At 44.6% G+C, this 13,053-nt stretch overlaps 1 protein-coding gene and 1 pseudogene across 1 annotated transcript; both read right to left on the bottom strand.

Moving 5' to 3' along the window:
* Positions 1 to 330: 330 nt before the first annotated feature.
* LOC128759313 (chymotrypsin-like protease CTRL-1) lies at positions 331 to 4,945 on the bottom strand. The gene is made up of 6 exons (XM_053866189.1): positions 4,854 to 4,945; positions 3,968 to 3,982; positions 3,478 to 3,646; positions 3,112 to 3,380; positions 2,787 to 2,932; positions 331 to 684 (listed from the first exon to the last, which is right to left on the bottom strand). Exons 1-6 carry the CDS (start codon positions 4,906 to 4,908, stop codon positions 331 to 333), a joined length of 1,008 nt encoding a protein of 335 aa, XP_053722164.1. The 5' UTR covers positions 4,909 to 4,945.
* Positions 4,946 to 6,793: 1,848 nt separating this feature from the next.
* On the bottom strand, positions 6,794 to 10,642 carry LOC128759312 (chymotrypsin-like protease CTRL-1; annotated as a pseudogene).
* Positions 10,643 to 13,053: the final 2,411 nt, after the last annotated feature.

The following is a 13,053-nucleotide window of genomic DNA, read 5'->3' as shown; positions in this document are numbered from 1 at the left end:
CCGTTACGGTATGTTATATAGCCCTGGAAACAAATTATATATTCATTACAACTCCTGCAGTTTTTCAGGGCAGCTCAATCATTTTCCTTTTATGCATAAAATGAACAAAACATGCATCACATAAGTGTAAATAAACAGACATTTGTGATTCCTGGGATGATTCAGCGCAAACATCATCATGTTTCTGAGCAAAATGAGACACTCTGTGCCTTTTCTAGACTTCAGGAGTATGTGATGGAATAAGCATTTTGATGGATAGTTAAATCATATTTTCTGTGAAGACAAAAAAGAATCTTATTTAACTCTAATGATTCATTTTTGATTAACCTGCTAGCGTACAACGGTGTGACACAAAATCAGAGTCACCAGCAGCACAAAAGGAGATGAAAGGGCAATTCTGCAACACCCAACAGCATCACTGCTGGGTGTTGTGGCAACAGTGGTGCTGCTGGGTGTTGTTGGAGCAGCGGTGCTGCTGGGTGCTGTAGCGTCGTTTCCGTTGGATGTGAACGTCACAAACTGAACATTGGCTCCTCCCACTTGGCTGGTGATCCAGTCCTGGAAAAATGAGACTCTGGCGTAGACCTCTGGGATACCTAGAGCACACGGGATGCCATGACTTGTGACGCCTGCCTGGATCCAACTGGAGTTTTGTTTGAACTGCAAGGGTCCGCCTGAATCTCCCTGAAAAATAAATCAGAAGCTTGGAATATGAAACAAAATATTACCTAGAGCTACAAATTGTCTTACTACAAGTTGCAAGAATGAGTCTTAATATATTCGATTAAAAACTTAAACCACTGTTATAAGGTGAAATGATGGACAATGGTGAAAATGTTGGTTTATTTGGGCAAGGGAAACAAACTCAATCCTCAACAAACTCAATCCTCAATTTCTCTCTCTCTCTCTCTCTCTCTCTCGCTCTCTCTCTCTCTCTTTCTCTCTCTCTCTCTCTCTCTCTCTATATATATATATATATATATACATATATATATATATATATACACCACCACGGACTGCATTCATCAATATAAATACTTTAGTCACTTTGCTAGACAGGCGAGATAAGTGTGGCATGACAAAGTTTTTCGCCAGTTTTTCAGGAATGAATTGTACGCTTTTATTGCCACAGGAAGAGAGGACCCGCTGTGGTGCGCTGTCTTTGAGGTGGGTAGTCGCAGTGTACCCAATGTGCTTCTGTGTTGGACCAGGAGCTCATGGAGGGGGTGGGTGATGTTGTCCAGTATGCTCCTTAGTTGCAGAAAAATCCTTCTCTCCATAACCATCTCCAAGGACTCCAGCTTCACCCCCACCACATCACCAGCTTTGCGGATGAGTCTGTTGAGTCTGTGAGTGTCCGCCACCGTTAATCTGCTGCCCCAGCAAACCACAGCGAGCAGAATTGCTCTGGACACCACAGACTCATAAAACATCCTCAGCATTGTCCTGCAGACGTTGAAGGACCTGAGCCTCTTCAAGAAGAGACGACTCTGTCCTTTTTAGTAAAGGGCCTCAGTGTTCCGAGCGCAGTCCAGTTTATTGTCTATGTGGACCCCAAGATATTTATATATCCACATTGAACACAGGGGGTCACAGAAGACTTGGTCTTCCGGAGGTCCACCACCAGTTCTTTGGACTTTGCCACATTGAGCTGCAAAGTCCTCCACCACAGCCCTGTACTCAGTCTCCTCACCCTTGCTGATACATCCAACTATGGCAGAGTCGTCAGGGAACTTCTGAAGGCAAGTCTCCGACCAATAGTTCAATTCCGTAGTGTAAATGGTGAAGAGGAATGGAGAGAGAACAGTTCGTTGTGGTGCCCCGATATTACTAACTACTGTGTCCGACACACAGCCCTGCAGGCGCACGTACTGTGGTCTACCCGTCAGGTAGTCCATAATCCAGGACACAAGGGGGGCATCGACCTGCATCTCTGTCAGTTTCACTCCCAGCAGAGCTGGCCTGATGGTAACCAGGGTGTTCATGACATGTGATGTCAAAGCCACCGGTCTATAGTCCTTATTTCCCCTCGGATGGGGCGTCTTCGGAACAGGGACCAGGCACTGAGTACGTCCCAGTCACTGACCTCGAAGCAGCCCTGCAGTGTCAGATAGGCCTCCTCAAACCACTTCTGAACAGATCTAGAAAGAGCTACCTGCCTCCTCACCAGCTGCACATAGCATGGTGTTAAGTGGACCAGGTTGTAGTCTGATCTCCCCAGGGGAGGGAGGGGAGGGCATCCTTAATATTAGCATACCGCAAGTCCAAAATCTTCCTCTGCTGTTAGGGTGATGGCCATATGGTCATATTTAATTGTTGAAATCCCCTGAGATGGTGATGTCCACTCGGATGAGATGTCTGTAGCTCTGCGACCACTCCGTGGATGACGTCACAAGCTGTTGGCAGACGGGGGGGATGTAAACCGTTATTACAATGGTGCGTGAAATCTCACGGGGCATGTAAAAAGGCGCAGTCCAACGGCTAAGAGTTCAAGGTCCGGCGTCTCGAGCTCCATGCGAGCCGGCATTAGCGAGGTTAGCTGATCGCTGGAGTATACAAGGAGTCCAGGGAGTTGCTGGGCAACGGAGACGCCGTCGAACGAACGTGTTAAACGTGTTAAAAACATAATGAAAGGCACAACCAGGGAAAAGTAAGAAAAACACAGCAGTGTGAGAAAAAAAAGCTATTTAAACTCAAGTTGAGACGGAGCACTGTTACAGGCAGCTAGGCACCTCGGCGCATGCGCACTAACTTCAAGATAAGACATAGTACGGGAGTATAACAACCTGACATGCTCCTTTGTTTTTTTCACCGGCGCAGATCACATTATCCTTGATCTGATTCGTGATTCCAACAGTCTCGTAAGCAGAAGTGCAAAGTCTTTTTCCAATCACAGGAATCTGCACCTCCTGCAGCCATTCAGGAGATGGTCCTACGAACAACAGAGAAATATTGTTATAAACAGCATCCTTATACTGACAGGTCGGACAATATGGGAACAACAAGTTTTTATTTGACAATCCATCCATTCATTTGCCTGCATTAGCCGAGTTCGGGTTACGGGGCAGCAGTAAAGGGCCCACACCAAGATTAGATGAGTGATATACTCACTGTTGGCGCCAAGTTTGCCCCATCCAGTGGCCCAGCCCAAGGTGCCGTTGTGGAACTCGCTGGAGTTGCTTGCCAGGCAGACAGGTCGGATGTAGTTGTTAAAGCTAACAGGGGTCTCCATCTTCAGGAGAGTTATGTCATTGTCTAATGTTTGGTTGTTGTAATCGGGATGAACAATGACCCGGGACAAGTTCCGCGCCACCTCGTTGGGATTGGAACCCGTCTGGTTCTGTCGACCCAAGTAGACGGTGTACGCTGAAGGTGAAGTACTGTGTAAATGAGATATGAGACGCAAAAGGGATCTTGCTTATTGCATCCATACTGCAAATAAGTTAAAGAAAAAAAGCACTTTTGAGTGGGACTTACGACAGAATGCAGTGCGCTGCTGTGAGCAACCAATCGTTGCTGATGACAGTCGCTCCACAGATGTGGAACCCCACAGGGTCGTCGTGCAGACTGACCTGCCAAGGCCACGCTCCAGATGCTGTGTTGGCACCCCCAACAATCCTTGTGTTCAGGGGTGCAATTCCACAATCTGAGAACACATTGTGTGTCCATCAAACACGTTCATGATAACGGAGGAACTGACTTGTGCCGTCCATGTCCAGTAAAAGGTTTATGTTAAGGCAGTACTCAGACAGTACTCTGAAACAACTCTGATCGCCTTTCTACTCAGGTTTTCTTTTTCATTAACATTTTGTGAGGTTTATCCTTTGTTTCTCAACACGTTTAACTTTAGCTTTAACGTTTCTGCATTATTATGCAATACACTATTAGAAATCAAATTTGTGGAAATGATTTACCATTGCAAGTCTGGTTGCAGTCATACAAGTGAGAGATGAGCGTTCGTACTTACCCTGACTGTACACACCTGAGAAGATAAGAGAAAGAAATGCCACATGAGTGAGTTCCAACGTCAATGTCATTCAGTTGGACATGACTGCAACAGAAAGGCCTTTATTTTATTTTATTTTATTTAAAATACACTTCATCAATAATTGTTCAAAGAATATCAAACCAAACCGAATTTTAAGATCTGCTTTATCTCTTATTAATGTCCTTTGAAGACGGTCTGAAACAGCACTGAAAGCAGTCTGGGTGTCAGACAGAAACCATCAACTATTATTCCTGCAATCGATTGGCTGACTGATTGATTGATTGATCAAGGCACTAGTTCAATAAAGGTCAAATGGGAACGAAATAGACAATCAGAGCGCTGGTGTGTCTATGATGTGGAAGTGCACTGTTGACATTATACATTATACGTTATACATCTCATTCATTTTGGACATTCAACAAGCTCCAGTGTTGTGCTCTACGGATAAATTTTTAAGTAAAAAACTGTGATTATATAAAATATAGTATAATATAACATTTTTTTAAGTATCAAAAGTTAACTGACTTGATGATATATATTGTGTGTCGTGGAAAATCATTGTTGGATTAATTCAATTAATTTCAACTTTATTGTCAGCTTTGAAACAAGAAAACTTAAATGACTAATAGTATTTTATTGGTAACAAAAAATGATTGAATGTTATGATATATTTACAACAATTAATCTAGAATTTATTAAGAAAAATGTTAAGACAGATCTTTTCTTTTTTTTAAAGTCAACACATCGATGTATTTACCTTTTTGTCTGAATAAAAATATTCAACCGATCACAAGGAAACAAATACAAATTCTAATGACCTCCAAATATATTTCAAAAACAAATGTTACAGAGCAGACAAGCTCACCATGCCCACTGATCATCAAACTCATGAGAATCGTCCCAGCGACCAAAGATGCCATTGTTGGAGATTTCCGTGACTCTTCTCTCTCTGGAGGTTTTCTGTTGACTCTCTTACACCAGCGTCACCAGCAAACCTTTTATACCACGCTGCGAACACTTCCTGTCAAACTTGTTTCTCGAGATATTGTCAAGCTGGTCCCCAGTAGCGGACGATGTAACCATTCACAGCCAATTATGTTCTCCTTTTAAAAGCATGATTCTGAACGGACATCCACTCCGTTTGTTGGTGGTCAGGCTCTGTAAACTCAAACGTGTGGAACACGTGCTTCCTGCAGGAATCACCTTCCTGTCAGGTGGCCAGAGTGAGGAGGAGGCGTCCATTAACCTGAACGCCATGAACCAGTGTCCTCTGCACCGACCCTGGGCACTGACCTTCTCTTACGGCCGTGCCCTGCAAGCCTCCGCCCTGAAGGCTTGGGGAGGCAAGAAGGAAAATGGAAAAGCGTGCCAGGATGAGTTCATCAAGAGAGCTCTGGTATGGTCTTCTGAGATGAAAACCTGAGACCTCTTGGATGAATCCTAAACTCCTTCTCTGTCTTCAGGCGAACTCTCAGGCCTGCCAGGGCAAATATGTTTCCTCCGGAGCCAGCGCAGCCGGTGGAGACTCGCTCTTCGTGGCGAACCATGCTTATTAAGTGTGAAGACTCGGCAGATTTCCTCTTCACCGCTGTTTTAACATCACGGGAGAAACAGGCGCTGCATCGCCACCATCTTTCACGTGTCTGTCTGCAACTACACAGCCAAATGGTACAAATTGACCAGCGTAGGTGAGCTAACCGCGGCTGGGAGGTTGTGTAGGATATAGGTCTGCCTCCATTCCCTTTGATGAAAACCTTTGTCAGGTGAACAATTCCCTCAATATTTTTACACATGTTGAACTATTTTTCGACCGGGTTCCATCGAGAGCAGTATATTATTCATACTGACGTCGTGAAATAAAATTGTAAACCCTATAAAGTGTGTCTGAATTGTGTATTTAACTTCTCAGCAGCAGATCCAAAGAAAAATAATCCTCATGTGACTCTCGTCCAGGGGAGTCCGTTAGGGAAGAATATTGCTAGCAGCTGCGTTGGTTCAAAACTGGCTGACTGGGAAGCGATAAGAACCTTGTGGACTTCTGTAGTTGGACTCTGGAAGGCTTTGTCAATGGCTCGTGTCAAGGCTTAACAGCTCTTCTTCACATGGTACTATGTGTGCTGCAGGAGCACGATAGCTCTGCGCCACCTGCTGTCTGATTGAACTAACTTTTTATGAGTGCATTTGAAATGCGAAAAGAGTATTGAATCACAGAGAGAGAGGTTCCAGGTTAATAGAACTTGTGCGTTGGAATAACAAACACTCACAGCTACCGCTGTTATCTACACAGTGTGTTGCTCCGTGTAGTCTTTCCTCGCGTTTCGCGTTTTCTATCACCACAGGTTTTTATTGCCTTTATTTTGAGAAGCTTTTGTGTGTCCATGTGTAAGTGTGAATCTTACATGATTCTCCTCTTCATTTTACATTTCAATTTGAAGTCCTTTTTCATGTGTCTGTACAATCACAAACATTCAATGCCAAGCCGTTACGGTATGTTATATAGCCCTGGAAACAAATTATATATTCATTACAACTCCTGCAGTTTTTCAGGGCAGCTCAATCATTTTCCTTTTATGCATAAAATGAACAAAACATGCATCACATAAGTGTAAATAAACAGACATTTGTGATTCCTGGGATGATTCAGCGCAAACATCATGTTTCTGAGCAAAATGAGACACTCTGTGCCTTTTCTAGACTTCAGGAGTATGTGATGGAATAAGCATTTTGATGGATAGTTAAATCATATTTTCTGTGAAGACAAAAAGAATCTTATTTAACTCTAATGATTAATTTTTGATGAACCTGCTAGCGTACAACGGTGTGACACAAAATCAGAGTCACCAGCAGCACAAAAGGAGATGAAAGGGCAATTCTGCAACACCCAACAGCATCACTGCTGGGTGTTGTGGCAACAGTGGTGCTGCTGGGTGTTGTTGGAGCAGCGGTGCTGCTGGGTGCTGTAGCGTCGTTTCCGTTGGATGTGAACGTCACAAACTGAACATTGGCTCCTCCCACTTGACTGGTGATCCAGTCCTGGAAAAATGAGACTCTGGCGTAGACCTCTGGGATACCTAGAGCACACGGGATGCCATGACTTGTGACGCCTGCCTGGATCCAACTGGAGTTTTGTTTGAACTGCAAGGGTCCGCCTGAATCTCCCTGAAAAATAAATGAGAAGCTTGGAATATGAAACAAAATTTTACCTACAGCTCCAAATTGTCTTACTACAAGTTGCAAGAATGAGTCTTAATATACTCGATTAAAAACTTAAACCACTGTTATAAGGTGAACTGATGGACAATGGTAAAAATGTTGGTTTATTTGGGCAAGGGAAACAAACTCAATCCTCAATTTTTCATTATATATATATATATATATGTATATATATATATACACCACCACGGACTGCATTCATCGATATAAATACTTTAGTCACTTTGCTAGAAAGGCGAGATAAATGGGAAGTGTGGCATGACAAAGTTTTTCGCCAGTTACAAGAGACCTGGCAACCCTGTGCTAACATGTTGCTCTCTGCTAACAGCCATTCAGTATAGCTCTATGTGATATTAGTTATTTAATCCAGCTCCTACAGTGTCTCTCTGCTGCTTCTGTGCACAGGTATAGCATGATAACAAAAACTTTCTATCATTGAAACAATTTAGCCCCCAAATTAGTACTGACAGAACCTGTTCTGCCACCTTGCTATTAGGCAACAACTGCTTTGTATGTTTGTATGTTTATCAAGAGTGAATAACACTCAATCACAAGGAAAATTGTGTTTGTAACATGCTCTGTACACAACATATCACAATAAATTAAAAATAAATAATATTATAAAGTACAAAAAAAGAGCTTACAAAACAATGTGCAAGAAAATGCAGTTTGAGAACAGAAAAATGTGCCAACGAACCCTTCATTGTAATTTTTTCAGGAATGAATTGTACGCTTTTATTGTCACAGGAAGAAAGGACCCGCTGTGGTGCTCTGTCTTTGAGGTGGGTAGTCGCAGTGTACCCAATGTGCTTCTGTGTTGGACGAGGAGCTCATGGAGGGGGTGGGTGATGTTGTCCAGTATGCTCCTTAGTTGCAGAAGCATCCTTCTCTCCATAACCATCTCCAAGGACTCCAGCTTCACCCCCACCACATCACCAGCTTTGCGGATGAGTCTGTTGAGTCTGTGAGTGTCCGCCACCGTTAATCTGCTGCTCCGGCAAACCACAGCGAGCAGAATTGCGCTGGACACCACAGACTCATAAAACATCCTCAGCATTGTCCTGCAGACGTTGAAGGACCTGAGCCTCTTCAAGAAGTAGAGATGACTCTGTCCTTTTTTGTAAAGGGCCTCAGTGTTCCCAGCCCAGTCCAGTTTATTGTCTATGTGGACCCCAAGATATTTATATATCCACATTGAACACAGGGGGTCACAGAAGACTTGGTCTTCCGGAGGTCCACCACCAGTTCTTTGGACTTTGCCACATTGAGCTGCAAAGTCCTCCACCACAGCCCTGTACTCAGTCTCCTCACCCTTGCTGATACATCCAACTATGGCAGAGTCGTCAGAGAACTTCTGAAGGCAAGTCTCCGACCAATAGTTCAATTCCGTAGTGTAAATGGTGAAGAGGAATGGAGAGAGAACAGTTCGTTGTGGTGCCCCGATATTACTAACTACTGTGTCCGACACACAGCCCTGCAGGCGCACGTACTGTGGTCTACCCGTCAGGTAGTCCATAATCCAGGACACAAGGGGGGCATCGACCTGCATCTCTGTCAGTTTCATTCCCAGCAGAGCTGGCCTGATGGTATCGAAGGCGATGAAGAAATCAAAGAACATGATTCTCACCAAGCTGGCATGCTGGTCCAGGTAATGTGAACTAGAGGGGGTCCAGAGATGCAGTGACCATGGGCTGGAGCTGATTGAGGATCAGGCGCTCCAGGGTGTTCATGACATGTGATGTCAAAGCCACCGGTCTATAGTCCTTATTTCCCCTCGGATGGGGCGTCTTCGGAACAGGGACCAGGCACTGAGTACGTCCCAGTCACTGACCTCGAAGCAGCCCTGCAGTGTCAGATAGGCCTCCTCAAACCACTTCTGAACAGATCTAGAAAGAGCTACCTGCCTCCTCACCAGCTGCACATAGCATGGTGTTAAGTGGACCAGGTTGTGGTCTGATCTCCCCAGGGGATGGAGGGGAGGGCATCCTTAATATTAGCATACCGCAAGTCCAAAATCTTCCTCTGCTGTTAGGGTGATGGCCATATGGTCATATTTAATTGTTGAAATCCCCTGAGATGGTGATGTCCACTAGGATGAGATGTCTGTAGCTCTGCGACCACTCCGTGGATGACGTCACAAGCTGTTGGCAGATGGGGGGGATGTAAACCGTTATTACAATGGTGCGTGAAATCTCACGGGGCATGTAAAAAGGCGCAGTCCAACGGCTAAGAGTTCAAGGTCCGGCGTCTCAAGCTCCATGCGAGCCGGCATTAGCGAGGTTAGCTGATCGCTGGAGTATACAAGGAGTTGCTGGGCAACGGAGACGGCGTCGAACGAACGTGTTAAACGTGTTAAAAACATAATGAAAGGCACAACCAGGGAAAAGTAAGAAAAACACAGCAGTGTGAGAAAAAAAAGCTATTTAAACTCAAGTTGAGACGGAGCACTGTTACAGGCAGCTAGGCACCTCGGCGCATGCGCACTAACTTCAAGATAAGACATAGTACGGGAATATAACAACCTGACATGCTCCTTTGTTTTTTTCACCGGCGCAGATCACATTATCCTTGATCTGATTCGTGATTCCAACAGTCTCGTAAGCAGAAGTGCAAAGTCTTTTTCCAATCACAGGAATCTGCACCTCCTGCAGCCATTCAGGAGATGGTCCTGCGAACAACAGAGAAATATTGTTATAAACAGCATCCTTATACTGACAGGTCGGACAATATGGGAACAACAAGTTTTTATTTGACAATCCATCCATTCATTTGCCTGCATTAGCCGAGTTCGGGTTACGGGGCAGCAGTAAAGGGCCCACACCAAGATTAGATGTGTGATATACTCACTGTTGGCGCCAAGTTTGCCCCATCCAGTGGCCCAGCCCATTGTGGAACTCGCTGGAGTTGCTTGCCAGGCAGACAGGTCGGATATAGTTGGTAAAGTTAACAGCGGCGTCCATCTTCAGGAGAGCTATGTCATTCTCTATCGTTTGCTTGTTGTAATCGGGATGAACAATGACCCGGGACAAGCTCCGCGCCACCTCGTTGGGATTGGAACCCGTCTGGTTCTGTCGACCCAAGTAGACGGTGTACGCTGAAGGTGAAGTACTGTGTAAATGAGATATGAGACGCAAAAGGGATCTTGCTTATTGCATCCATACTGCAAATAAGTTAAAGAAAAAAAGCACTTTTGAGTGGGACTTACGTCAGAATGCAGTGCGCTGCTGTGAGCAACCAATCGTTGCTGATGACAGTCGCTCCACAGATGTGGAACCCCACAGGGTCGTCGTGCAGACTGACCTGCCAAGGCCACGCTCCAGATGCTGTGTTGGCACCCCCAACAATCCTTGTGTTCAGGGGTGCAATTCCACAATCTGAGAACACATTGTGTGTCCATCAAACACGTTCATGATAACGGAGGAACGGACTTGTGCCGTCCATGTCCAGTAAAAGGTTTATGTTAAGGCAGTACTCAGACAGTACTCTGAAACAACTCTGATCGCCTTTCTACTCAGGTTTTTTTTCTTTTTTGTAAGATTCATTAAGAATCCTAAAAACAACACGTTGGGAAACGTGTTGTTTCCCCAACACGTTTAACTACAAGCATTTTGACATTTTTACAAGAAATATTTTAGCAATGACTTCTTCTTTGTTTGTTCACAAGGTGTGTGAACAGTCTGATGGTGGAAGAAACCACAATACCTTGGCCTCATATTACAATTAGCTACAGCTTGACATTCCGATCCTCATTGTTGAGCGTCAGCAGCCATTTCTGTGGAGCACAGTTTTGTGCATTCTTATAGGCCTATTCAGTTGAGACGTAGTGATGGGGCTACACTACCTAGTCTAGTCTAACGGTACGTACAGACCAAACGCGACTTCCGCGAGCGACACGACTGATTTGCATAGAAAGTCAATGGGGTTGAGCGACTGACGGCGACCAACATGGCAGCGACACGACTGGGGTGTGCAACGCTACAAGATTTGAGCTACATACGGCGACTCCGGCTACTCAAGACGACACAACTGGGGTACAGCGACAGCCGCAGAAGTTCACCACCTGCGGAGCGTTGACCAATCAGAGACCAGATCCGCGAGTGACGTAACGCATGAGGGGGAAATTGGAAAAGAAAAGGAAAAAAATGGAGGACACGCTGATTTCTGCGGTGGCTGCATGCCCGGTCATTTACGACCCGCAATGCCCATTTTACCGGGATAGAAACAGAAAGGAGCTTGCCTGGAGGGAAGTCAGCAAAACCATTGACGTCCCCGGTGAGTTGTGACATTTATCATTTTGCTTAATATACGTAGCGCACGCGCTATAGTGGTTGTATCGTCGGGATATTAAACATAAATATTTACTTTTCCTTCAGTGGAGATCTGCCAAAAAAAATGGAAGGGACTCAGGGATATGTACATGAGAGAGAAGAGGAAGGCCATGGAGAAAAAGAGTGGGTCAGCGGCATCTAGCCAGGGAAAGTGGAGGAGGTTCGCCGTCCTCTCCTTCCTGGACCCCTTCATCACCCCGAGGGAGACGTCGGGGAACATGACTGCAGCAGCAGCAGCAGCAGGTAATAGTTGTTGTTGAGAATCTAAATACTCGCTATATTAAAGTGTAATGAGCTTTCTGAATAGGAAATATAATCACACTATGTTCTCATTTTACAGAAACATGCCATCATGTTGATGAGGAAGAGGAGGAATTTGAAGAAACCTTTGATGAAGGTACAGAGGTGGAACCTCCTGCTTCCTCATCTGCTGCTGCTGCTGCTGCTGCTGCTGCGTCAGCTCCTCCACCTTCACCTTCCGCTGATCCATCCACATCCTCTGCTGGTCCCCCAAGTATGTATAAAAATATTTTTTATGCATTCAATATTAAGTGATTGTACTGTTATTAAAATGTTTCAACTCCATAACATAAATTGTCATAGCAACGTCATTTTACTTGTCATTTATCTGTGAATTATGATATACAGATTATTGTTATTAGTAATCATTGACTTATATAATTGAAATCAATATATTCCTTATTTACAGAACAAAAAAGGAAGAGGTCGTCTACCTCATCCGTGGAAGAAGAGGACAGAGAGTTGAGACGGGTTCTCCTCGCCTCTCTGTCCAAACCCCCTGCTCCACCTCCCTCAGCAGAGGAGTCATTTTTGCTGAGCCTGGTTCCTATGATCCAGAGATTGTCGTTAGAAAAAAAAGGGGCTTTACTTTTGGACATTCACAATTTAGTTTATGAACGCACTAGGGAAGCTAATTAGGTTATTCAATTATGTTCTTGTTTAATTTCTTTTATTTATGTATTTTTCATTTCCAATTTCTGGATCATAGGAACCAGGCTCCCTGTCCTTCCTCTTCTCTCTCAAGTCCCTCGTTCCTTCAGGCAAGCTCCTTTCACAAAGAGTCTATATGAGTTGTGTATGTACAGGAATGTGTCTTTTTGTTAATAAATGTTTTGAATGGGAACCCTGGTCTTTTTGTAGAAATGCTTACTTTCAAGTAAAGAAACTGAAAAACACAGTGCAAAACCCAACAATTCAAGTTAAACAAAATGGACAGTTTTATTTTATTGCAGACATGATAAATAATATGCAAGGAACTTATGCTCTTTTGAAATAGGTGTGTGGCTCTTAAAAGAGCTGTTGTGGTGCACTGAATGTGCTCTAGGTGGTTGGCTGCCATGGAACTGCCCCCTCTGCAGAGAAGTACTGCACAAAGGTTTCCCTCACCCGGAGAGCTTCCCTGCTCTGGTTGTTCGCTGCAACACGACCCAGACCTGGAAGTGGCTCGCCTGCATGAAATGGCACGCTCTGTCTTGCTGATGCATCCCCTGTTGACATCCGTAG

This window comes from Synchiropus splendidus, chromosome 5 (assembly GCF_027744825.2).
Source record: "Synchiropus splendidus isolate RoL2022-P1 chromosome 5, RoL_Sspl_1.0, whole genome shotgun sequence".
Lineage (NCBI taxonomy): Eukaryota > Metazoa > Chordata > Actinopteri > Syngnathiformes > Callionymidae > Synchiropus > Synchiropus splendidus.
Note: the sequence above shows the minus strand (reverse complement) of the source record. Positions and strands in the feature narration are given on the sequence as shown.

Coding starts and splice junctions, on each gene's coding strand:
- LOC128759313 (XM_053866189.1), bottom strand. CDS start 4,908: ATGGCATCTTTGGTCGCTGGGACGATTCTCATGAGTTTGATGATCAGT. Junction 2,933..3,111: donor GGGCAAACTTGGCGCCAACA/GTGAGTATATCA, acceptor TGTTGTTCGTAG/GACCATCTCCTGAATGGCTG. Junction 685..2,786: donor AAAACAAAGGAGCATGTCAG/GTTGTTATACTC, acceptor TTTATTTTTCAG/GGAGATTCAGGCGGACCCTT.